Below are 26,025 nucleotides of genomic sequence, written 5' to 3' on the forward strand. Positions count from 1 at the left end.
AAAACTCTGATACTAAATTGCTTGTCAGACTGCGTTCTCATGAAGAGAACATTTGATGAGAGTTAAGTACGCGGACACGCAGTTGTTTCACCAACCACTAAACCCATGCCAAAGGCAGCAGAACGACTAGTTCACTGGACACAAGCCTGCTACGTTCAGGGAAAAGCTGATCTTGATTAGGATCAAATTGTTTTATTGACTCTAATAGGAGCAGTGTTTTATCGCAAAGACTAAAAACAGAAATAAAACAGAAATACGGGTACCATTTGGAGTGGAATAACTCAATCTAAAAAATGTATTAATCGCAGCCTGGGTGCAGCAGGAGATCCCTTGTGGTGCGCTGCATCAGATGTTCTGTTTCATAAAGATGATGTTATTGCAGAGTAGGACGCTGGGCTATTTCTGATGAGGATTGTTATGAAAACAGACATCTAAATAACCCTGACTCAAAGTTGTGCCCTGTGCCGTAAAAAGTGTATTATTAATACAGTATAATTACAGTCTCCAAAGTAAACGCCACAATCAATGTTTTCTCCTCTACTTTTGGACTCAGGACTTGGATGACAACACCATAATAGCATTCCAAATGATACACTAAGGTAGTGTACCACAGAGGGTTTATTCAGTGCTAGTTTACAGGTCCATGGGTGGGTTGTTTGAGAGACACACTAGCATAGGGACTTGTACATATTCTTGGAGAGGACAAGAACACTCAGAAAAGCTCCCCAAGTGTAAGTTATCTATCTCCATTGAGACATAGGTGTGTCTCACATATAGGGGTGATGGTTAGTCTCACGCGCACACACGCACACACACCCGCACACACACAGCTTTCTACTTCTCCTGTCTCTCTTCTCTCACCCCACCTTCTTTGACATCTCCTTCAGTGCAGTTCGTTATTAGGACTGTGAACAGTGGCAGGCCTGCCTTGTATTTAGCCACAGATAGCCCAGCGGATGGATGAATCTGAAGCACCAGGTCATCATTTCCACTCCCCACAGGGACAAGAAGCCCATTGGCCAGCAGGGACAGGAGGCCCAGTGGCTGGGCAGTGGAAGCCGCTGAGGCCAGATGGAACTGGGCCCACATTCTTCATCAATGAAATATTTGATCTAAGTACAGTTTTCCATACCCAAAAGTATAATATTTTTTACAAATGGAGTGGACCTTTTTTTTTTTTTTTAGACCGTACCCTTTGCCAAATTTTTAGAACATTTCAGTTGTTTCGGAGTACAGAGTGAATCGAGTTATTGCATTCACATTTCACAGAATAGGCATATCCTTAATGAAAACAGCATTTCTTGGCTTTGCTACCCTCCAGTTGGAAACAACAGCTTGTGGGTTATGTTGACATTACTCTACAAATCTCTGAATTATCTTTTCTTTATAGTGTCATTTATTACTGGTACTCCCAGCCGGTGCCCTCTGTCTGAGCAAATAGCGTCCGTAAGTGTGTGTTTTTACCGTGTCATTATTTTTAACGTCCTCCCTACATCTCTCCTAGGTGGGAGGTGACTGGCTGGACTAGCTGCTCCGCGACGTGTGGGGTGGGCATCCAGACTCGGAATGTGTACTGCATGCGTGTGGTCTCCATGGAGCAGCAGGACAGCGTGAGTCTGTCGGAGGACGAGTGCAGGGAATTCAAGCCGTCCATCCTTCAACCCTGCAACCAGCTGGACTGCCCTCCGGCGTGGGAGACTGAACAATGGCAGGAGGTACGGAGGAGCAGCTGTGTGTGTGTGTGTGTGTGTGTGTGTGTGTGTGTGTATGTGTGTGTGTTGAGAGATAGACAAATGAATGGTATGGTCAAAACAATTTCTGAGAAGCCCTATTGGCCCTACTATTGTCCAGGCTCTCTGCTATCATCCAGACTCTCTACTATCATCCAGACTCTCTACTATCATCCAGACTCTCTACTATCATCCAGACTCTCTACTATCATCCAGACTCTCTACTATCATACAGACTCTCTAATATCATCCAGACTCTCTAATATCATCCAGACTCTCTACTATTATTCAGACTCTCTACTATCATCCAGACTCTCTACTATCATCCAGACTCTCTACTATCATCCAGACTCTCCACTATCATCCAGACTCTCCACTATCATCCAGACTCTCCACTATCATCTAGACTCTCTACTATCATCTAGACTCTGACCTGTCTACTGTCTCTCCCCTCCCATCTCCAACCCACTACAGTGTTCTCACTCCTGTGGAGGAGGTGTCCAGGTACGTAAGGTGTTCTGTAAGCAGCTGTTGTCCACGGGGGCCTACAGGAGGTTGGGTGATGCAGGGTGCCCGGGGGTCAAACCAGCGTCCCAGAGGACCTGCTCCAAGACGGACTGTCTGCCCTACATGGCGGGGGCAGAGTGGGGGAAGGTGAGAGGGAGGGAAAACGGGGGAGAGTTAGTAGTTTCCGTGGGGTTGGGTTGGGGCGGCGGCGGGGTAAGAGATCACACCCTTTCACTCAGGTTTGTGGATGGTTTTGGGGAAAGAACACATGACGTTTGAATGACATCAGGGACATTCCTCTATGGGTGTGTGGCAGTGCTCTGTGTCCTGTGGCCTGGGGATTCAGCGCAGGGAGACGGTGTGTCAGAGGCTGACCTCCACTGGACAACAGGTGACCCTGGCCCGGTGGCACTGCGACGGCCTCCCCTCTCCACCTCTCATCAGGACCTGCCGAATGATCACCTGCCCTAGTGAGTACACACACACACACACACTCATACAGGTGCTGGTCATAAAATTAGAATATCATCAAAAAGTTGATTTATTTCAGTAATTCCATTCAAAAAGTGAAACTTGTATATTATATTCATTCATTACCCACATACTGATGTATTTCAAATGTTTATTTATTTTAATTGTGACGATTACTAATGAAAATCCCAAATTCAGTATCTCAGAAAATTTGAATATTACTTAAGACCAATACAAAAAAAGGATTTTTAGAAATGTTGGCCAACTGAAAAGTATGAACATGAAAAGTATGAGCATGTACAGCACTCAATACTTAGTTGGGGCTCCTTTCCCTGAATTACAGCAGCAATGCGGTGTGGCATGGAGACGATCAGTCTGTGGCACTGCTCAGGTCTTATGAGAGCCCAGGTTGCTCTGATAGTGGTCTTCAGCTCTTCTGCATTGTTGGGTCTGGCATATCGCATCTTCCTCTTCACAATACCCCATAGATTTTCTATAGGGTTAAGGTCAGGCGAGTTTGCTGGACAATTAAGAACAGGGATACCATGGTCCTTAAACCAGGTACTGGTAGCTTTGGCACTGTGTGCAGGTGCCAAGTCCGGTTGGAAAATGAAATCTGCATCTCCATAAAGTTGGTCAGCAGCAGGAAGCATGAAGTGCTCTAAAACTTCCTGGTAGATGGCTGCGTTGACCTTGGACCTCAGAAAACACAGTGGACCAACACCAGCAGATGACATGGCACCCCAAACCATCACTGACTGTGGAAACTTTACACTGGACTTCAAGCAACGTGGATTCTGTGCCTCTCATCTCTTCCTCCAGACTCTGGGACCTTGATTTCCAAAGGAAATGCAAAATATACTTTCATCAGAGAACATAACTCAGCAGCAGTCCAGTCCTTTTTTTCTTTAGCCCAGGCGAGACGCTTCTGACGCTGTGTCTTGTTCAAGAGTGGCTTGACACAAATAATGCGACAGCTAAAACCCATGTCTTGCATATGTCTGTGCGTGGTGGTTCTTGAAGCACTGACTCCAGCTGCAGTCCACTCTTTGTGAATCTCCCCCACATTTTTGAATGGGTTTTGTTTCACAAGGGTGCAGTTATCCCTATTGCTTGTACACTTTTTTCTACCACATCTTTTCCTTCCCTTCGCCTCTCTATTAATGTGCTTGGACACAGAGCTCTGTGAACAGCCAGCCTCTTTAGCTGTGACCTTTTGTGTCTTGCCCTCCTTGTGCAAGGTGTCAATGGTAGTCTTCTGGACAGCTGTCAAGTCAGCAGTCTTCCCCATGATTGTGTAACCTACAGAACTTGACTGAGAGACCATTTAAAGGTCTTTGCAGGTGTTTTGGGTTAATTAGCTGATTAGAATGTGGCCCCAGGTGTCTTCAATATTGAACCTTTTCACTATATTCTAATTTTCTGAGATACTGAATTTGGGTTTTTCATTAGTTGTCCATTATAATCATCAAAATGTAAAGAAATAAACATTTGAAATACATCAGTCTGTGTGGAATGAATGTATACATTATACTAGTTTCACTTTTTGAATGGAATTACTGAAATAAATCAACTTTTTGTTGATATTCAAATGTTGTGAACAGCACCTGTATACAAACATAGCTACACTTTCGGTGTTTGGGAAAAGTGAAGTGAAGTGTTCTGTGTGACGTTTCTACATAGCTGTGATGTGTCAGATCAGTTGATCTGACTAATAATGTATCTGAAATGGGATCCTATTACCTGTGATGAATACTAATTTCAGAGACAGATATCTGGTTAAAAGTGTTACACTATATAGGAAATAAAGTGTCAATATCGCATTTTCAGTTCACGTTAACACCATGTGCTACGTAAAACGTGTTTTCCCTTCATGTGAATTGCAGTGGCAACTGTGAAATTTGTGGTTTCACATGTTAAAAACATCCACTTAAAAATTGGATATGCAGTTTCACTTGTGAAAGCAGTTCCCACGTGAAAATCTCATGGCCAGTGGATCTACTACTCACTCTCAGTGTGGTAAAGTACCTCTCAGTGTGGTAAAGTACCTCTCAGTGTGGTAAAGTACCTCTCAGTGTGGTAAACTACCCCTTAGTGTCATAAATTACCCCTCAGTGTCGTAAAGTACCCCTCAGTGTCGTAAAGTACCCCTCAGTGTGGTAAAGTACCCCTCAGTGTGGTAAACAACCCCTCAGTGTAATAAAGTACCCCTCAGTGTAGTAAAGTACCCCTCACTGTGGTAAAGTACCCCTCAGTGTGGAAAATTACCTCTCAGTTTAGTAAAGTACCCCTCAGTGTAGTAAAGTACCCCTCAGTGTGGAAAATTACCTCTCAGTGTAGTAAAGTACCCCTCGGTGTGGTAAAGTACCCCTCAGTGTGGTAAAGTACCCCTTAGTGTGGAAAATTACCCCTCAGTGTAGTAAAGTACCCCTCGGTGTGGTAAAGTACCCCTCAGTACTGCACTACATAGGGAATATGGTGCCATTTGGGACTAAGTCAGATAAATGGTTAGAGGGAGGGTGTGCATGTATAGCCTCACAGTCTAAGTATGACCATGGTTCAGTGTAGTACAGTACTGTTGAGACTGGTGTTTTGCAGGTACTACGTAATGAAGCTGCCAGTTGAGGACATGTGAGGCGTCTGTTTCTTAAACTAGACACTCTAATATATTTGTCCTCTAGCTCAGTTGTGAACTGGGGTCTCCCACTCCTCTTTCCATTCTGGTTAGAGACAGTTTGTGCTCTTCTGTGAAGGGAGTAGTACACAACGTTTTTCTGTTTCTTGGCAATTTCTCGCATGGAACAGCCTTCATTTCTCAGAACAAGGATAGCCGGATGAGTTTCAGAAGAAAGTTCTTTGTTTCTGGACATTTTGAGCCTGTAATCAAAACCACAGTTGCTGATGCTGCAGATACTCAACTAGTCTAAAGGCCAGTTTTATTTTTCTTTAATCAGGACAACAGTTTTCAGCTAACATAATTGAAAAAGGGTTTTCTAATGATCAACTAGCCTTTTAAAATGATAAACTTGGATTAGCAAACACAACGTGCCACTGGAACACAGGACTGATGGTTGCTGATAATGGGCCTCTATGCCTTTGTAGATATTCCTTTAAAAATCATGTACAACAAATGTACAACATTAACAAGGTCTACACTGTAATTTTGATCAATTTGATATTAGTTTCATGGACAAAAAATTTGCTTTTCTTTTGAGAACAAGGTCATTTCTAATTGACCCAAAACCTTTCAACGGTAGTGAACTAACCTGCCTGGCTGAAGCTGGCGAGGGTCTGGGTGGGGTCGTTACGGCCCGTGTCTCAATGCTTGTGTGTGACGTTGGCTGTGTGTTGCTTTTCAATGGGCTGCCTGCTCTGTGTGACACCGGGCGGATTGACATGAAGCCAACGATTTGCTTTGCTCTGGTGCTGCCTTCAGGAAACGTCCCAAATGGTAGAAGTGTGCCATTTGGGATGCCGCCTGGATGTCACAAGCACAAGGTCATGTTGCCTCAGCCTTCCAGCCCAGACCTTATCTCATTCCCTTTTATGAAAGCTAATGATATCAAATCCACTGGATTAACATGGCCCAGATATACAGAGAGGGTGCGTCCCAAATGGCATCCTATTCCGCATGAAGTGCACTACTGACCAAAGCCTGCATTGGCTCACATTATGGGTATGACCTGACAGGCTCTAGTCAAAAGTAGTGCACTACATACTGAATATGGTGCCATTTGGGACTAAGTCAGATAGATCGTTAGAGGGAGGGTGTGCATGTATTGCCTCACAGTCTAAGTATGACCATCGTTCAGAGGGAGACAAATCATAGCCATTTAGCTAGACTGCTCTTTGCTGAGAGCTTGGTTTTAAAATCAGGCTAATTCCAGACTAAATAAACACATATGGACAGTTTTGTGAACACAGATTAACCCTAGTCTAGAAGTAATAAAATCAAGATTAATGGAGTTCTCTACCAGACTAAGCTTTATCGGTGTCTTCGAAATTGGCCCGTAACGCGCTAGCTTTGCAGATACAGATTAAGCCTATTCTCCATTGAGATATATCCATGAATACGCTTAATTTGAGTCCGCAAAACCAGCCCAATGAGTGTAACATCTTGTAAATTTCCTTTCTCATTCTCGACTAATTGGTTGGCGATTTTATGTCAAATATCAGTTTCGTATGTGTTGTTTTGTCATTGTCGCAAAATAGTTTTTATCCATCTTCTAAAGCTTCATTCCATTGCGTACATTCATTATGTGTGTAAATGTCTTTTCCTCCATCCCTCTCACCCTCCAGATAATAAGAAAGATATGAACCCCAAACCGCATGTGAAGGAATCGGACAGAATCAACCAGCAGCCCACAAAGGAGACAGGGAAGGAAGCAACCATCAAGGAAACATTCCAGGAGCCTGTGAAGCGATGTCCACTGATTCTGGGCCTACGTCGTATCTACATCCAGACTCGGCAGGAGAAACGCCTCCACCTGACTGTAGGCGGCCGTGCATACCTCCTGCCCAAAACCTCCCTGGTCATCAAATGCCCGGTCAGGCACTTCCAGGTTGGACCTTTTTCTAGCCTTTAACAAACACCATACCTGGGGTTTCCAATTCTGACTAGACATAGTTCTGTGGACGATGAAGTACAGTGTCATTCAGAATTCATTCTTATATTTAGTTTTGTTTTATTTATTCATACAAATCTCCATGAACATACTTCCGAAAATTGAAAAAGGAAAGTTTTGAGTGAGGAACAGAAGCGTTCAATTTGCAGTGGTATCTTAATTTTTACCCTTCTGTTCCTCACTCAAACCTTTCCTTTTCGACTTTTTTGGAAAGCAAGGATTTTTTCCGCAGCTGTATGTTCTGTTGGCTTTGTCAAGAGGTAAATTCAAAAACTGCAGACTAAATTGGGCTCCTATTTGTGACTTCCAGAAAGCCTCCATCCGCTGGGAGAAAGATGGCCGACCGCTGCCCAGCTCCAAGCGCATGGGACTCACCAAGTCTGGCTCCCTCAAAGTCCACAGTCTAGGGGCAGGGGACAGTGGGGTGTATGTGTGTATCGCTGGCCCTGCCTTCGATACCTTCACCCTCAAACTGATTGGCAGTGACAGCAGACTGATCGACCGCCCGGTTGAGAACGAATCGGACCCTGAAACCGAACCGGACCCGACGAGGGTTCAGCCACTACACAATCCTCAGAACTGGGACTTCCAGGACCTTCCTCGTTGCCTCCCTCTCACCTCTACCCTCAGAGGTCCCAGTCTGTCTTTCCTGCCTTTCGGTGGTACAGAGACGTCCGTGCTGCAGATGCAGGCAGGGGCCTCTGGGCAGCAATCCTCGAATCTGGAGGAGAGGGTGAGGAATGTGAGTTTGCAGGCAGAGGCAGGAGAGATCAGCCAGGATCTGGCTTCTCAGATCATCTACACCATCATCACAGAGATGTCTGGAGGACAACCGGCTTCTACAGAACAATGGAGAGGGACTGATGAAGAGACGGGGAACCCAAAAAGTAAGGTTTTCTCAATTACGAATTTCAGTTTACTTCCTAATATGACTGATTTGATTCCGAATTCTTACCTCATCAACATAATCAAAAGTGATAACATATTTTCTCACAAAAAAATATTATACAGGATTTTATAGCACTATTAAACCAGTTAATATTGTTATAAAATTCTACCTTGATCTTAAATTTCAACAGACCGGACACCAAACTCTTCAGAATGGTCAGTGAGTGGTTTCAGGAGACCAGTCATCATTCGACAGAGGCAGAACCCGCTGATGACCTTCCAGAGGAGTTTAAACATTAGTATTGGCCGGATAGCCTTCCTGACCAACGCCACACGGCAGCTCTACCTGCTTTGTCCTGCAGAGGGAGTCCCGCAGCCCCAAATCACCTGGACCAAGGACGGAGTAGTGTTACGACACAATGACAGGTAACACACACAAGACATCCTCTATCCATTAGCTTTACATCATCCTCTGTCCATTAGCATTACATCATCCTATATTCATTAGCTTTACATCATCGTCTGTCCATTAGATTTACATAATCCTCTATCCTTTAGCTTTACATCGTCCTCTATCCTTTAGCTTTACATCATCCTCTATCCTTTAGCTTTGCATCATCCTTTATCCTTTGCTTACTCTTCTTTGCAGTCTCAGTTGGGCAGCCCTCTGAATTGTGTGTTGTATTGGAGCTATGAGCTTTATAATAAGACATTACAGACTTTACATGAGAGCTTAGGACAAGTTTCACCTTTATTGTCACTCCTCTGTCACTGAAACAGAACAGCAGTTTTACTGCTTCTAGCTACGCAGGATCCGTGTGTGAAGCTCTGGAAAGTGTTGCTCATATATCAGAGAAAAGAGAAAGGCCTTGAAGCCTGATGTGAATGTTGAGTCCACCTCCTCACGTCCCCTTCCCCGCCCCCCTCCTCCTGCTCTCCACATGGATCTCCTATGGAGCCATAGCGCAGCTCACCGTTTTACAGGGTCATCTCAGAACTTGGCCGGAGAAGGAAGTGGGTGTAGACAATGAGGATTTAGAGGTGAGAGAGAGGGTAAGTGAAGGCAAGCAAAAGGGGAGAGAGAGGGAAGGGAGCGGGCAAAGAAAGGAAAGAGGGAGAACTTGGAGAAAAAAGTGAAAAAATGGGAGGGAAAGAGGAGAGAATGAAAGTCGAGGAAAGAGGAGAGAATGAAAGTCAAGGAAAGAGGAGAGAATGAAAGTCGAGGAAAGAGGGAAAGAACAGATAGAAGAAAGGGGTGAAAAAGTGGAAAGGAAAAAAGGAAGTGTAGCGAAAGCGAAGTGAAAGGAGAAAACAGAGGGCAAAGTGGATGGTTGATTGACAGGGCCCAGGCATGTGATTGACAGGGCCCAGGCATGTGGTGTGAAGCCGTGTAGTACGAATCTGGTACCAGTGTCCCTTTGCTGTTATCAGATTGATATGGCCTGGGAGCCATTGCAATGAGAACCACCTTAGGTGTATAAAACCACGTCTGACCTCTCTGAAGACTGGGACAGATGCATAAACGTATTCACTCTTGAGAAACAGTGAAACTTCATAATAGTGTTTTGAAATGTAAAAGAGTATATATATATATATATATAACCAATGCGCTTCCGACATCAGATTTTTATCATTGTTCAACTTAAGCTTATCCACTGCAGGGAAAGATATTTGTTTAGGTGTTGCTTATCTGGTTTTGGAGACTGTAGAGCTAGCTAAGTAAAGACAGTGTTTGATGTTTTGATGTGATGCCACAGTGAAACCAGACGCACATTTCCACATGAACGCTTTGTGGTTAATTAAAGAATGGCTGATCGTGGCTGCCGGCTAGTCATGAAAGCTGCGAATGGTTTTGAATGATCCTAAACGCCCTTTGAGAAGGTGTAGCATTTCAGGAGAAACCACGTGCCAATGCTGGTGTTCCCAGGTGGAGAAGAGTTTTGACTGGGCTTGTGGGGAGCTGCGCTGCTTTAGGGCTGGAATGGCTGCGTGGCCACAGGTGGCAGGACAAACCGCTTGGGTGTTTTGGGTTGGAATCATGGCCCGACTGTGGGGCAGTTCTCTGCGCTGCTCCGTAGGCAACACTATGGTCCTGTGGGAGATGTTAGCTTCAAATGGATTCCAGTGTCAGTGAAGAGGAGGGACCACATTTTATTCTTATTTTAGAATTGTATTCTCTTTTAGGTTTTCTGTCTGTGGTCCAAATTACATCAAGGGCTAGATGGCTAAGATGTTGTTTAAAACGTTGCATTTGGTCTCATTTCAGATGATTTTGTGAATATAATATATGTGCTTATTATGTCACTTTAGATTAAAAGCAAATGTTAAACCTCTGTTCAGTATTATCAATCAGTTCTTTCCCATTGCATTGGGTTGGCATAAGTACATATTCTGCTGTCATTAATGGGTTTTATTTTATATGTACATTGTCGTAGGACCTGTGCTCACCACAGATCCATTTTTCCAGATCTGAGAAACTATATTTTCCATGCTCGAATGGTTTATACGTTCCCCTCAAGGTTTAGCAGCCCACGTTCTAAAGTTAAGCATTTTTCTTTATTTCAGGAACTCACACATTCGGAATACATAGAAGTTCAGAAAATATATTAGGCACAGATCTAGGATCAGTTCAGTCTTGTCACAGAACAGATCTTGAATGAGAATCTCTGTATGTGGGTAACCAGGACCAAGAGAACAGAGCACATTACTCCAGTTCTTAAATCTTTGCATTGGCTTCCAGTCAGTTACAGAATATATTTCAATGTGGTGCTTTTAGTTTATAAATCTCTGAGTGGTTTAGGACCCAAATACATTTCTGATATGTTTGAAGAATATAAACCGAGCTGGGCTCTTAGATCCATGAACACAGGTCAGCTAGTAGAGCCCAGAGTACAAACTAAAAATGGAGAAGCTTAGTTTAGCAGTTATGCTGTACACAACTGGAATAAACTACCAGAAGATCTTTGACATGCCCCAAATGTATCCATTTTTAAATCCAGGTTAAAAACATTTCTCTTTTCACGTGCCTTATAGCTTCCTTATAGATGTTTTTATCCAGTTTTTATTCTTTTTTTATTTATACTTATTCAATTTTCTATTGTTAAGATGTTGTTTTGATGTTGACATTTGAGTATTTGTTTTTATGTTATTGTACTTTTATATTTGTTCTTTTTCTTTGTAAACACATTGAATTGCTTTGATGTATGAATTGTGCTCTACAAATAAACTTGCTTACTTGCTAGTGTCTGACCGGTGAGTGGTGGCCAGGCGTCAGCCTTTGAAGTGGGATGTGGGGGGGACTGGTAGTTGCTCTGTGTTGCTCTTTGCTTTATCGGATTAACTGGGATCTTACAGAGGGCGTTCAGTATAGCCCCATAGGATCCATGAACCACTGCATTGGTTCAGCAGCCCCCAGACCCAGCCCGAACCATAGACACCCATGCATGCTTGGCAGTCCTGTTCCTGGAGAGACGCAGAGAGTGCATGATTTGGATTAAGCCACCTTGGCCCTGATTCACTAATCATTTGTAGGATGAATTGTCTTATTTTGTGCTTTTTTTGTTGCTTTCATTAATTAGGTTAAGCTTGATGAATTAAGTTGCAAAAACAGGAATGAGATTCTTGGAAACCGCTAAACCCTTCGTTTGTCTTAAATGCATGGCAGTGAGAGAATGAGCTAATGAACCAACTGAACATGGCTGATGTAACCGGTCTGGGGTTAGTGGGTAGGGGTGGGTAACACTGTAGGCTGTAGTACCCGCTACCTGCCCTTTAATGTAACCGGTCTGGGGTTAGTGGGTAGGGGTGGGTAACACTGTAGGCTGTAGTACGCCCTACCTGCCCTTTTCACCCTTAATCCCGTCTCCTCCAAGCCCCTCTCGTCCCTGTACATCTCGTCCCTGTCCTCCTTCCAGCCCCTCTCCTCCCATTTCTTCTCCTCCAAGCCCCTCCCAGTTCTTCTCCTCCCATTTCGTCTCCTCCGAGCCCCTCTCCTCCCAGTTCTTCTCCTCCCATTTCGTCTCCTCCTAGACCCTCTCCCCCAGGCCCCCTCCCCCCTGTTCTTCTCCCCCCAACCTCTTTCCCCCTAGCCCCTCTCCCTAGCCCCTCTCCTCCCAGCGACTCTCCCTCCTGTTCTTCTCCCCCTCAACCTCTCTCCCCCAGCGCCTCTACCCCTAGCCCCTCTCCCCCCGTCCTTCTCTCACCAGCCCCTCCTCCCAGTCCCCCTCCTCCCAGTCCCCCTCCTCCCAGTCCCACATCTCCAGTGATTGTGACCCGGCAATCTCTCATGAAGGGTTTTGACCTGGGGCCATATTCCTAGTGTGTCCATGCAGAAGTGCTGAGCTAGAATCAGGTTGTCCCTGTCCATCAACCCGTATGATCTAAAATGCAAAACTGAACTTAATCAGCACTGATGCGTTGTGAATGTGGGCCCAGGAATCAAGGAGACATTGTGTTGCTCCTCTGTCTGGTGGAGTTTGTTCCAGAGCCAAGAGGAGCTCAGGCAAACTTACTGGCCTTGAGCTGCCGGAGAGGAAGAAAGGGTTCAGGCATCATAAGAGGAGGTGTTCAGGATTTACGAGGCCCCCACTTACTCTTATTCAGACACTCTCCACATGACGGCAAGCCTGCATATCCACGCACATGCGAGTGCACGTGTGTGTGTGTGTGTGCACGTGTGTGTGTGTGTGTGTGTGTGTGCACGTGTGTGCTAGTGTGTGTTTGTGTTTTTTCAGTTCCATCATAGAAATGCCAAACTAATCACTGCTAAATCATGTATATGTACATGTTGGACTGTAGACAAAAACGTATTGAAATGAAAAAATGAAAGGAAATATGATATTTCATCAGCTAGTTCATTACCCTTGATTACAGCTTAACTTTCTCTCAGAAGAGGACATATGAAGAACTGATCTCAAGCACTAATAACATCAACATTAAGTCAATGCATTTACATTATACACACACACACACCTATAATGCATGTATAAACATGCATACACACTTAGACACACTATACACGCATACACACATACGCACACAGTTGTTTTCTTAACCAGGTTTTGAACCAACCTAAGCAAGGTTGTCTGAAATTGCCAAGAGATCATAGGCTCTATTGTTCCAAAGACTCTGGCTTTGTGGATGAGATGATATCGCTAGACTAGCCATGCTAAACAGGGTCATGAGCATGAATCAACAGTCATCTTTAAAGAAGATTAGCTCCTAGGCATCTATAGTACAAGTATTTTACTGGGTTAGGATCTGTTTTATTGTAATTATTCAGGGTAGACAGCCTAGGACCCAAAACTCAAAAGTGGTACTTTAATTCCGAAAGATTACGCTTCCTGTTTTCAAGAATATTGTTAGAAACATGGAACACAAGCACACAAAACAATAACACCTGACCAACAACAAAACCTAACTGAACTATATAGTGGGGCTGATTGTACAATGAAAAAGGTGTGCTGGACAAGGCAGAAGTAGGTTCAAGACAGTGCTACAAAAGAGTGTTACAAAATTGGTGCGTTCAGAGGAAGGGGGATACCGGAACTAGACGGTGACCAGTATATAGAAGAGTTGGAACGCTGAGAGGGTAGCGATGTCACAGGTAAAGTCACTACATTTATGACGTGAGATTAGCCTTGTCCTGGACCAAAACATCCAGCTCTAAGGAAATCTCCAAAAAATGGGGCATTTCCGTAACAATACCATTGCTCTTTGGGGAGAAAAGGGTTTTAATTCAATTCTATTGGATAGTAATGACCTTGGTTACGGTCTTACTGCTGCAGGTTACACTGGGATAGCTCTGGGGGACTGTACATCTACAGCCCCGGGCCAGAGGACAGAGGACTGTACAAGTGTACGGCCACAAACACACATGGCACGGACTCTGAGACTACGCAGCTGCTCCTGGCTGGTCAGTACCTTGTGCTCAGTGTACACTTTATTAAAATGTTTTGCGGAACTGAGAAATGTTTGTTGTAAATGTTTAGGTAATCCTGTTCGCCCCAACCCTGTTCTTACGTTTATTGGACCTCTGCTCAAATACCTATTCAAATGACAAATTCGTCATTGATACAGTTGTGTAAGCATGGATTAAATTAAGTACTCTCATGAGGAAATTCATTCAAATTCTCAAAAGGAATTCATTCTAAATTCTTTATTAGTACTTACTCATACTTACATTGTGTATCTGGGTGTCTCCCCACCCAGATACACAAAAATAAAGAGTGAAAATAAGTAAATTTAGAAAGATCTAACACGTGTTGTTGTTGTTGTCTTTTTTTGTCAGAGCCTCCTACGATAGCAGTGTCGTGGAGGAACGTATCTGACCAGGGGGGCCAGAGGGGCCTCAGTCTGAGTGCTGTGGTGGGGGGGCATGTCAGCGTACACACAGGAGCCAACCTCACTCTGAACTGCCCAGTCAAAGGTATGTGTCACCACGGCAATACAATTGCATAGAATTCTGTTGTGGTTTTGCAACTCTTTGTGGTAGGTTGGGCATCTTGGGTTGTTGGCCTGGGAATGCGTTGTCCTCCAGTGTGTGTGTGCTGGAGAAGACGTCTATGCGTGATAAGCAAAATGCCTTGAGATGTGCCTTGCAGGATAGGTGTCAAACTTCGATTCTCCCATGCCTGCTGTGAAGTTTTTGTGATGAAGCCATGCCATACTCACAAATTGGAAATCATAAAAAAATGTATAGAAGAAATCAGTAAAACAATTCAGTAAGAAAACATAATAAGAAAATGTTGAACTATGTATGATAGTTTATCTATGATGTGAAGTGATATAAGGCAGTATAACTAAAATGACCAACTATTCCCTATATAAATTTGTTTTTCAGTATAGATTTATACATAGTTTCTGTTATAGTTGTCTGGTGGTTTTTAGTTGTTTTATGTTTAGTTGTCTACACAAGAATAGTGTATCCCTACATGTTCTAGATATCTTACATATCTGTTATTATTATTATTTATATTCTGCCTGCTCTACAGCCTAACAGTTTTCCATTGAAAAAAATGTATTAGTCATTGTGTATCTTAATTGTAGATTGGTAAAGATCACGTTTGTTCAAAAAATATGTGTATTGATGATTAGATTATGTGCCCTGCTTTGAATCAGAGCCTATAGGGTCAGGCATTTTCACCTGGAACATTCCCTTATCTTATCACCACATGTTAGTCAGAACCACCTGCTTCCAACTCCACACCATAACCTTCAGCACCTGGAGGACACACACACACAACTACAGTATATCGCCATGTACTTCCCTGTTTTATGAGCTGCTTTCATCGCCCAGTGATTAAATGGTATGATGGAGGGTGTCACTGCGTGCTTGGAACTCTGTTTATGGAGAGATGTAAGGCAAGATTGACTTTGACTTAGGTAACTTGTCTGAGGATGGAGAAATCGAGAGGGATGGGATGAAAGTTATTTATGGCAATGTACTGTAAAGAAATATTGTCTGATTGATTTGTTATGTAAGGTTGTGGAGCGATGTCTTTTCTGGCGTTATGTGGGTTTCCTTTGTTACAGACACATAAGACCTGTTAAATGATTGCAAGATTGAATGTGTCATGCAGGTTTATAGGAGTCATAAAATGCATCAACATAGTGTAAAGCAAGATTTATGTTTTCTTTTTGGGCTGCTGTGGCTCCCTCACCAAGCTCTAATCCGTGTTGTGTGCGAAAGATTTCATTAAACAATTACTTGTTACTATTGTATTAAATAACGATAACTATAGCATTCCTGGATGCAAACATTGTTCTAATGAGCATTTTGTTTTTCATAATATGACCTTATGTATCTTGAGTTTTTTATAGGTGCCTTTTTCAAAATAGCGAACACATTTGCTACAACACCCCCCTCTTGTGGTAGACACCATTCTCAACACAAGAATCGTAAGAGATGACTGGAGCAGATATTGCCAGACACATTGTAGGTTTGCGGTCAGTTTAAATACAGGAAGTAAACAAAAATTCCAAATCCAATTTTGTCATCACTTTTCAAAGAGCAGAATCAGAATTCTAGCCGACTTGACTGATTGACAATGTGAGACAGAACAGAATGTGCCTTTCTTCTAACAGAATGACTGGTGTTGTTCAGAGTAATATAGCATTATGTTTGAATAACTGTGGCCAAGTGCAAGCCAATGGGCACATGTGTTCATATGCTTCTCGTTACTGTCAACCTGAGTCCCAAATGAGGCTCTCTTCCATATATACAGCAGTCTAATATACAGTCCAATGGGCTCAAAACTCACACAGCACATAGAGAATAGGATGCCACTTGTGACTCAATCTGGATGTCGCTCTGAGGCGAGTTGGCAGGACATAAGGATTGGCCTCCAATGTACTGATTTGTCCCTGTAATCTGTAATAAATGGTCTCAAGTACTCGAATCAGTCTCTCTTCTATGAGGGAGTTTCACTGTGTTGGACCTTCCGTGTGTTTTAAACATGTTTAACCTGAAGTATTCTGTGACTCGTGAGATATATGAACCAGTTAACCAAATTCTGGTGTCTCTCTCTGTCTCTCCCTTTTCCTCTCTCCATCTACCTCTCTGTCCACCCCTTTCCCTGTCTCTTTTCCTTCTCCTCTTCCCTTCCCTCCTCTTTCCCTCTTTTCTTCTTCGCCCTCTCCATCCGCCAGGTGTGCCCCAGCCCACAGTAACTTGGCAGAGAAAGGAGCGCGTGTTGGATGCCAAAACGGCGGTAACCCTGTCCTCAGGCTCTCTGTGGTTCCCCAACATCAGTCTCCAGAGCCAAGGCACCTATTCCTGTGTGGCTGCCAACCCAATAGGAAAATCCACCGCCTTCACTGTTCTCCATGTGACAGGTTGGTTAACACACGGCGGAATGTGTGGTACCACATGCATACAAAACACACACACACACACACAACACATACAAATATGGATACAGACACACAAGCAGACAACAAACATACACACATCCATGGATTATGCACACAAATTTACAAACAAGTACTTTGCCGGACACACACACACACACACCCGCACATATACAGTACAAGTCAAACACCCACACAAACACACACACACACACACATTTGTAGCATATTGATATTGGCAACCCGAAAGCAGTAATGATGAGGGACGGAGTGCGACTGGTGCTGAGATTCTGCGTTGCACACACGCAGACACACACACACCCACACAAACACACAGACACACACCGACACAGACACACGCCGACACAGACACACACACACAGAGCTAATGTATAGCGCTGGCGCTTTGCTCACTATCCGGGTGGTAAAATCAATCTCCCCTTAAATGTTAATCACACCTCATTGTGGAACACACACACACACAGACGCCCTGTGGAGGCCGGTATCTCTGGCTGATAGTAGACCAGACCAGGGTGGTCCACCAACAATTATTCAGATTTATGGGGCTACACACACACACACACACACACACAAGGAGCACGAAACAGCCATTCACTGAATTATGTCCTGTCTCAGACACACACTACATTTCATCAAAGTATTGGTTCTTTTACTATGGAACATGATCCCAGCTTACAGTGAAACATCAAGCACCGTGATGCTGATGTTTTGAATCTCAACAAGACTGATGGAAAAAAAAAGACAAGGGATTGATTTACAGTATGGATGACAACATAGCAGCGGAGTAGGAGCTGAGCATCGTTTAAACTTTGCTGTGGATTCCAGTTTTGTGGCCCAGAGAGGTTGATCCGATGGTTGCCTAACGGATGATTGGTCGGCTGATTGATTAGTTAGCTGATTGGTTGACTGGTCTATCCACAGGCCCAGACCCAGGCAGAGGGTCTACAGTGTCCCAGCCATCCAAGGAGCTGAGCAGGAGGAGAGTCCTCATGGCTTCACGCATGGGAACCACCGTGACCATTAGACCTGGAGACATCCTACGAATAGGTACACAAAAGCTCACATAGTGGCATTTACAAGCATGTAGTACGCACTAGCACATAAATTACACGCACACACACACACACACACACCCCAACACACAATCTCTTCAGTCTTATCGCAGTGACCACTCCCCTTCCTGCATCCAGGATGCCCTCTGGTTCCAGATCTTGGAAGGTCCTTCCATTGGGACCACCAGAATCACACTCTAATAGAGTCCACCTGGATCGGACCGGACCCAGCCCCGGGACTGCGGCTGGGTCAAGATCAGAATCGGGCTCTGGAACCTGGTTCTGGTCTTCAGTACCGTTTCCTGGTGGGAGGTCGTGTTGTGGAGGTGAACACTGTGAATGGAAAGTTCACTGGTCGCTACCGTTGCCAGGCGCCCATCCACGACAACACACAGCTGCTCTCCGCTTGGATCCACGTCCGTGCTGAAGGTGTGTTTGTGTGTGTGTGTCTCTGTGGGTTTCGGTGGGTTTGTGCATGTTTATGTGTGTTTGTGTGTGCTTGTGTGTGTGGCTCGGTGGGTTTCTGTGGGTTTGTGCGTGTTTGTGTGTGTGTGTCTCTGTGGGTTTCTGTGGGTTTGTGCGTGTTTGTGTGTGTGTGTGTCTCTGTGGGTTTCTGTGGGTTTGTGCGTGTTTGTGTGTTTGTGTGTGTTTGTGTGTTTGTGTGTGTTCATTTGTGGGTGTTTGTGGGCGTTTGTGCGCCTTTGTGCGCATTTGTACGCGTGTGTTTGTGTGTGTTCATGCGTGTTTGTGCACATGCCTGACCTACCTCCTTGCACCTTCTCAATAAAATATTTTTTTATAATTCATTAGTACTATATGTGTATTCATTCAGTATGTGTAAGTTATGTTTCTGACGTTTTTGACCTGACAGCATAGGCTACTCATAGAAAGACAAGGTGTGCTGTTTCATTTGCTTGGATTCTTTATCTTGACTTATCCGCTTTAGGATTTTTGGATAAGTTAGTAGGTCCACACATTGTGCGCTGTTTAGATCAAACACTGAATATTATTTGGACGGGTGTGACAAATGCAGCTTATTTATTACCAAGAACCAAATGTAATTCATTGTGCAAATAGATATGTACACACTCCAATACTACATTGACCTCGGTTCGTGTGTGTGTGTGTGTGAGTTTTGTTTGAGGGAGAAAGAGGGAGTGTGTCAAGCATGTGTGCCTTGTCTGGTGAGTGTTTTCACTGACTTCCAAGCACAAGGTTCTTACTTTACAAATGAACCCATTCCCTTTTCAGAATCACATTTGAACCCCCTTTTAACTCCTTGAATGACCCGTTCCTAACTGAACGAAAACGCACACACAAACACGACGGCTATTGTGCTGTCAGGTCCCATCTCACACGAGGTCCCAAATGGCGGCCTATTCTCTACCTAGTGCCCTCCCTTATATCAGATTCCACTGAATGGGGAGAAGGGAGTCATTTGAAACAACAGCTCAGCATCCCTGTGGATACAGCTGTTAGCTATCACCAGACCCAAATTAACATGGCAATTTGTACCACTCACAGTCATCAGAACGTATCTGTCTTCTGATTCAGGCACGAGGTGAGTGGAGGGATATGACATTGGACTAATGGCGCTAATGGCTAATATCAACAGGGATTGAAAACATGAAGGCAGCGATTGTTCTCTTGTTGGAGTGGGGGGGGGGGGGGGGGGGGAGGCGAGGCGGGGGGGGGCGACGACATAGCAACAATAAATCATGGCCTGACTTCAGCATTCAACCGTTAATATTGGATTTGAACCTGCGATCTTCAGAACTGGTTTACACCCGTTCACCATTTTATCCACAATGCCCTTGCAAGCCGCAAGCCAGTGGAATGTAATAGCCCTCGCTGATGCCCATACAGGCTGGAATTGAAGGCATGATCTCAGTGTTCTGGGGGACATTGTTGAAAGTGTTGAATATAGCGTTGGATCTGTTGTTTCCCCTGAAAAACAGAAAGTGAGACAGAGAGAGTAAATGATTGAGAAGGTAAATAAGAGAAAGGAAATAAAAAGAGAAAACTGGATGGATGGGGGGGTAACAGTGAGCCATGTCTTAGGCCTGGTAGTGAAATTAAACAGTAAATTCACTTTTTTCAATGTCAATGTTTGATTCATTACTCTGAATGTAATGTTTAGGCCCAGAGAAACTGTAGTCCAAGCTTCAGTTTTCATTAAACAGCCTTTTCAAACTTTTGTCCCTACCACTAATGAGCATGTTCATTTTGTATTGGCTAAATCACCTTCGTAACATCAAACCAAATGTGAAGCACATTTGTATATTTATTTTGTGTTTTACATGCTTACATGTCATAATTACTTCCATTGATTATATTATTTTTTGTTGGTAGCATAGCTAGTTAGCCGACATTTGTAATGGCTGTTTAAAAAGATCTGAATCAAGGATTACAGTTTCTCTTGGCACATATATTTCTTTCAGGGTGAAGAACCATCTAACATCAAGCTGAAAAACAGGGAAATTCTCTGTAAAGCCGTAACACTGTATCGTTTTAAGCTGTGCCAAAACCTTTTGGACCCTGTGTTGTTTCTAGTTAATGTTCCCTTCTGTCCTTTTGGTGTTCTGAACCAGAGCGTTCCTGGCTCTGGAAGAGCTTAAACAGAGGGCTTGGCCAATTATCAGTAGACCCAAGATATGTAGCAGCCCAGGTTATGTCCTAAATGTTGCCCTTTTACAAATTGCACTACTGCAGGATAGTGCTCTATGTAGCCCAAGGCATGCTATATGGGACATACTCCAAGTGTACTGTAGCTAGCTGTGCCTCAACCATTTATTAGCCATAATCGGAAATATGTGAATGACAGTAAAAGTGAAATAATTGAATAAAAATTATAGGCCCTGTGTTGGCCAAACCTTAGTTTGTTTTACATCAATGCCGTGAAGTCAAACTGGGCAGTCAGGATTTTGTTAGTCTAACTTGGGTTCAGAAGGGTCAGTTGGTTGGTGACAGCGGTCTGTTCTGCTGTCGTATAACTTACAGTATATGGCGTACGTGTGTTCCTGCTCAGTAATGTGTGTGTCTGCGTGTGTATGTGTGTGTATCTTCAGAGTTTGCATGGCGCCTGGGAGACTGGACGGCGTGCAGCGCCTCGTGTGGAGGCCGGGGGACGAGGACTCGGAGGGTCCGCTGTGTCACGCTGGAGGGACGTGAGGTGCTGCCCTCGATGTGTCACCACCTCCCCAGGCCGGCCTCTGCACAGCTGGCCTGCAACCTGCATGACTGCCCTCCCAGGTACGGACACGCGCAAACGGCCGCGCGTACGATGACCTCCGGGATTACTGGAGCCCCTGGAATATATGTGTGCAAAAATGGCTTTGGAAAACTTCTGCTTGTTGTTTATCAGCATGGTTTTACACAGATTGAGAGAAATCTAACCATTAAATGAGAAATCCACCATAAAATAGTATTTGTATTGATGAGTGATTAGATGTATTTCAGGCATAATTATGCAGACCCTCAGTCGTTTTAAAACTTATGTAAATTATATTATTGATCGAGTAAGCCTGCCACCTGATCTGAATCTAAATGGACTCATCTTCTGAGGCAACTATTTTACTATTGCTTGATCACACCTGTGATGGGTAGATATGGTTGTCACTGTTTAATTGAGCCATTGGACTTGCTAACAAGGCATCCATTATGTCAACGACTGCAGAATTCAAAGATACATTGGTTCATGTAAAACCAACTGACATCCATTGGCAGAATGTTGTCCAGATTTATCCAATCAAACCCAAAATGCAGTGTTTACATAACAGTTACTTTTCCTGTCCTCAGGGTCCCACTCTGACCATGCTTCTCACATCTTGCCTTTCCGCTTTGCTTTGATTATAGTCGTAGTACTACTGATATAAAGGGGGTTTCTGAAATGAATGTGATCCCACTGGTTCTTCTCTGCCAGCTGGGTTGCCTCCGTGTGGTCTAAGTGTTCCACTTCCTGTGGACGGGGCTGGAGACAGAGGCAAGTGACCTGTGGGCAGGTGGAGGCAGGGGGAGCAGTGCGGACGCTAGCGCCATCCGTCTGTGGGAGGACCACGCGTCCGACAAGCAGACTGGAGTGTACATCTGACAGCTGTTCTGCCTGGGTCACCAGTACCTGGGGAAAAGTAGGCACCGAAGGCCAGCACAGGCACACCATCAATATATATTCTTTTTTTAATTTGTCGTTGTTTCCCTTTAATCTTTGTCATTAGTGAGGGAAATACAAATGGAAACTTCCCCCTACTCCTTCCTATACAGCACAGCCACTATTAAGTAGTGCATGAACAGGCAACTCTGGCTGTGAAACTGTCACTGTCAAGTATGAAGACATGTTAATGACTCAATTACCCACAGTGCTCTGGGAAATGTTTGGGTCCCACCCTGACATTCCAGAAGAGGTCTGTGTGGTGTAGACATGTCAACGGCACAACAAACTGTGACCCCAGTGAAAGGTAAAGGCGCACGCATACACACGCACAAACACACACACACACACACAGACACACACAGACACACACACACACACACAGACAAACACACAGCGCTGGTCTAAGCGAGTCTTTCCCCCTCAGGCCACCCTCAGTGCGTAACTGTTCGTCTGAGTTATGTGACGTGCACTGGCGCGTGGGGCCATGGCGAGCGTGCACGGCCGCCTGTGGCAGCGGGTTCCAGTCTCGCCGGGTTGATTGTGCCCACCGTCGGAGTGGCAGGACCCTGGCGGACCACCACTGTACCTGGCACCGACGCCCGGCCACCTGGCAGCACTGCAACGCTACCACGTGTGGAAGTATGTAACACACACACACGCGTTGGCGAGCCCCTACTTAGACCCATAGTCACATGTTGGCCAAGCTCTGCTTGGGGGGCTGGCATCGTCAGCAGGGATCTGCTTGTCTCATTGCGCTCTAGCAACTACCTCAATTTAGGCGGTCGCTTGTCCGATTCCACTGACTTCCTCAGTTGAGGAGGCAGTGGGATGGAAGCAAACTGCCTTGGCAGGGGATGCTTTGGAGAATACTCTGACTCTCCCAAGTCGCTTTGGAGTTGCTGCGAGTAGACAAGGTCTTAACTATAAACGGATATCATTGTGGTACGATGGGCTTCCCAAATGGCATTATATTCCCTAGGGTCTTTAGTGCAGTACTTTCGACCAAAGTCCTACGGCTGCCGAGGCCGTGGGGTCCGTGGTCTGTAGTGCACTGTCAAAGGGAGTAGGGTGCCATTTAGGATTCACATTCTTGTGCTGAGAGAACAGGTGCTACGTCAACCTTGAGCACAGTATCTAACACTTCCATCCTCTGTGTGTCCATATAGGTGAATGCAGGGACACCACCCACTACTGTGCAGTGGTCAAGAGGTTAAAGCTGTGCCCCATCCACATGTACAAGCAGAGGTGCTGCGAGTCCTGTTCACATGAGGATGGCACCACCTAGTTTTTTAAGATGAAGTTGCCCCTATACACTAGTCCTGGGTTATTTGGGGATTTCCTCCATTATTGGTTATGGCTGGGAGTTGAGGGGGGGGACGGGGGTTGATCCTTGATCTGTGACTAGGGGGAAACTTCACCCTGAGGCGCTGACACACAGAACGGACAACAACCCTCTTGGAGCCGTGGATGGATGGATGTGTAGAAATACAGAGGAAGGATGGATGGATGGATGGATAGAGAGAATGCTTGGATGGATGGACTGAGAGATGGATGAGGGATGGACAAATGGATCAGGTAGCAAGACAGACTGGGCTGAAACCGTTTGGAGTTCATAAATCTTAAGACTGCTGTAGAAACAACATCACCACCATAGAGAAAACACAGTATCCCTTCCAATAATGATGCCCCAAAAACTTGATTAGACTGAAAATGTTATGTTACGGTATGTTTGCTGGAGACCCTTTGGTGAAGACAAGAGTTCACAAATATGGACTGAATAATTTTAAAGATGACCCAAGTGATGTTATTTGATGCAGACCGATGGTGTGAAAGAAACGATGCTGGAGCAGGAGGGTGGTAAAAGCACGCCGAATGAATTGGTTCATGCATATCCTATGTTTTCTTATTTTTTATTTATAACAAATGCATCTATGTATGAATTTACATGTATGGACGAACAGTATAGGAACTGGTCTGGATGTGTGAAAGAGTCCTACATGACCATTCACATGTGTGAAGGCATAGAGATGTCAGTTTTTAGTGGTCTGACATTGATTTATGGAGAAAAAAGCAACGTAATTCTTACCTTAATAACTTTCAAACCTATATCAAGAAAAAAATTAACAAGATGTTTCCATAACGGTCAACTATTAATGTCCATGCACACTTTCTTCTTCATAAGACCAGGTTAGATTAGTAAGAACACTTCGTTTTGCTACCATGAGTCAGACATGGGTTCAAATGGTATTTGTGTTTTCTTTTAAATACGTCCGCCGCAGTGAATGTGCTTATCGAGCGCAATGATACCAGCAGCAAAGTCCCACACTTCCTGGTGATCCAAGCAGGCTCAATCAAACACAAGAGGGAAGAGAGACAGTGAAAAAGACTGGGGAGAGAATGAAGGCTAACGAGAAAGCGAGAAGAGTGATTGTGAAAATGAGAGTGGGAGAGGCAGGGAAAGGGGAAAGAGAGGTTGAAAGAGAGTGGAGAGAGAGGGAAACAGAAAGGGGGGAGAGAAAAGTAGTGAAAGACACAGAGAGAGAGAGAGAGATTGATAGAGATGAGAGTAAGGGTGAAAGGGCTGGACTGAACATATGAATGTGCTGTGAGTGCATGAGAAAGAGAGGGTAAGAGAGGGAGGGAAAGGTTAGGTTCTTCCAGTGTGATGTTCTCCCAGTCTTATCACACCGCCAGTGTTCCAAATAGCACCCTTCTCCTTATATACTGCACTACATCCAGGCTCATAGGCCCCTGGTCAAAAGTATTTTTTTTTTTTTTATAAAATGATTTCTGTTTGAATCCAGGATTGGTGGGAAGACAAAACTGACTTGTGATTGATTTATTTAAATTCTTTAAATTATTTCATTTAAATCTGTTCCCAAATAAATCCAGTAAAAGGTGAGACTTATATGGCCATGCCTCAATGTGATCAAGGTATGAAATGTTCTTCTGCGAAATAAGAGCATATCGCAGAAAGAAATATCCTCGCTAGTTACTGTGTGTTCAGGATCCCACCTATCAGCCCTGAGAGAAACGTAGTGGCCTCGCCTCCTTCCGTAGTTTGTTACCATAGGAGACTGACTAAGGAAGGTGCCATTGGGGACAGGCCTGGAGAAAGCATGACTTGTCATATGTTATCTTCATATTTCTCTGTTCTTTGAGTAATGAGGTTGATCCATTTGTACTATTGTTTTGGTTATCCAACCAATTTGCTGCATTGTAAAATATGTCTTGTATATACTGTGTTTTTAAGTGCAATATTGTACATTGAGTGTTATTTAGATTTTTTTGTGGGACTTTATTTTCTTACCTCTTTATTTACTTGTTTTCCTAACTCCTGTTTAAAAGGACTCAATACAAACCCTAATACTACAGGATGTATAAGCACTTGCTGTTGTTGGATGCCAGGTTGGTTTTTCATAGCTTTCCGTTAGGGTTTATTTGCATGCATTTACTTTCCACCGCTGTGTTTTAAAATGTGTTTTGCAGATACACATTATAAGGTGCCAGTCACTGAAACACTTACTGACATTCATCAACGCTCTTTAACTACTGATATTTACGAAAACATATCAATAACATAAAGATAACCTTGGGTGTTGACATGGATACTGTTTGTGAAATCATAACTAGTTTGGACGAAAATCATACAGACACTTTTGGGAAAAAAAAAACATTTACTGTAAGTACTCTAGCAAGTCAAAGTTAATAAAAACAGTTTGATCACCTCA

The 26,025-nt window shown here is 44.1% G+C and overlaps 1 protein-coding gene across 1 annotated transcript; it reads left to right on the top strand.

The window, feature by feature from the left end:
• On the top strand, nt 1-26,025 carry LOC105014631 (ADAMTS-like protein 3). The gene is made up of 16 exons (XM_020055984.3): nt 1-1,715; nt 2,205-2,384; nt 2,554-2,707; nt 7,008-7,270; nt 7,644-8,220; nt 8,413-8,647; nt 14,008-14,135; nt 14,511-14,648; nt 16,871-17,056; nt 18,014-18,139; nt 18,283-18,573; nt 21,213-21,396; nt 22,067-22,271; nt 22,501-22,598; nt 22,719-22,933; nt 23,461-26,025. The coding sequence occupies exons 1-16, from the start codon at nt 1,578-1,580 to the stop codon at nt 23,577-23,579; spliced, it is 3,237 nt and encodes a 1,078-aa protein (XP_019911543.2). The 5' UTR covers nt 1-1,577; the 3' UTR covers nt 23,580-26,025.

This window comes from Esox lucius, chromosome 2, assembly GCF_011004845.1.
Source record: "Esox lucius isolate fEsoLuc1 chromosome 2, fEsoLuc1.pri, whole genome shotgun sequence".
Classification (NCBI taxonomy): domain Eukaryota; kingdom Metazoa; phylum Chordata; class Actinopteri; order Esociformes; family Esocidae; genus Esox; species Esox lucius.

Coding starts and splice junctions, on each gene's coding strand:
- LOC105014631 (XM_020055984.3), top strand. CDS start 1,578: ATGCGTGTGGTCTCCATGGAGCAGCAGGACAGCGTGAGTCTGTCGGAG. Junction 7,271..7,643: donor GCCCGGTCAGGCACTTCCAG/GTTGGACCTTTT, acceptor TGTGACTTCCAG/AAAGCCTCCATCCGCTGGGA. Junction 21,397..22,066: donor CTGCATGACTGCCCTCCCAG/GTACGGACACGC, acceptor CTTCTCTGCCAG/CTGGGTTGCCTCCGTGTGGT.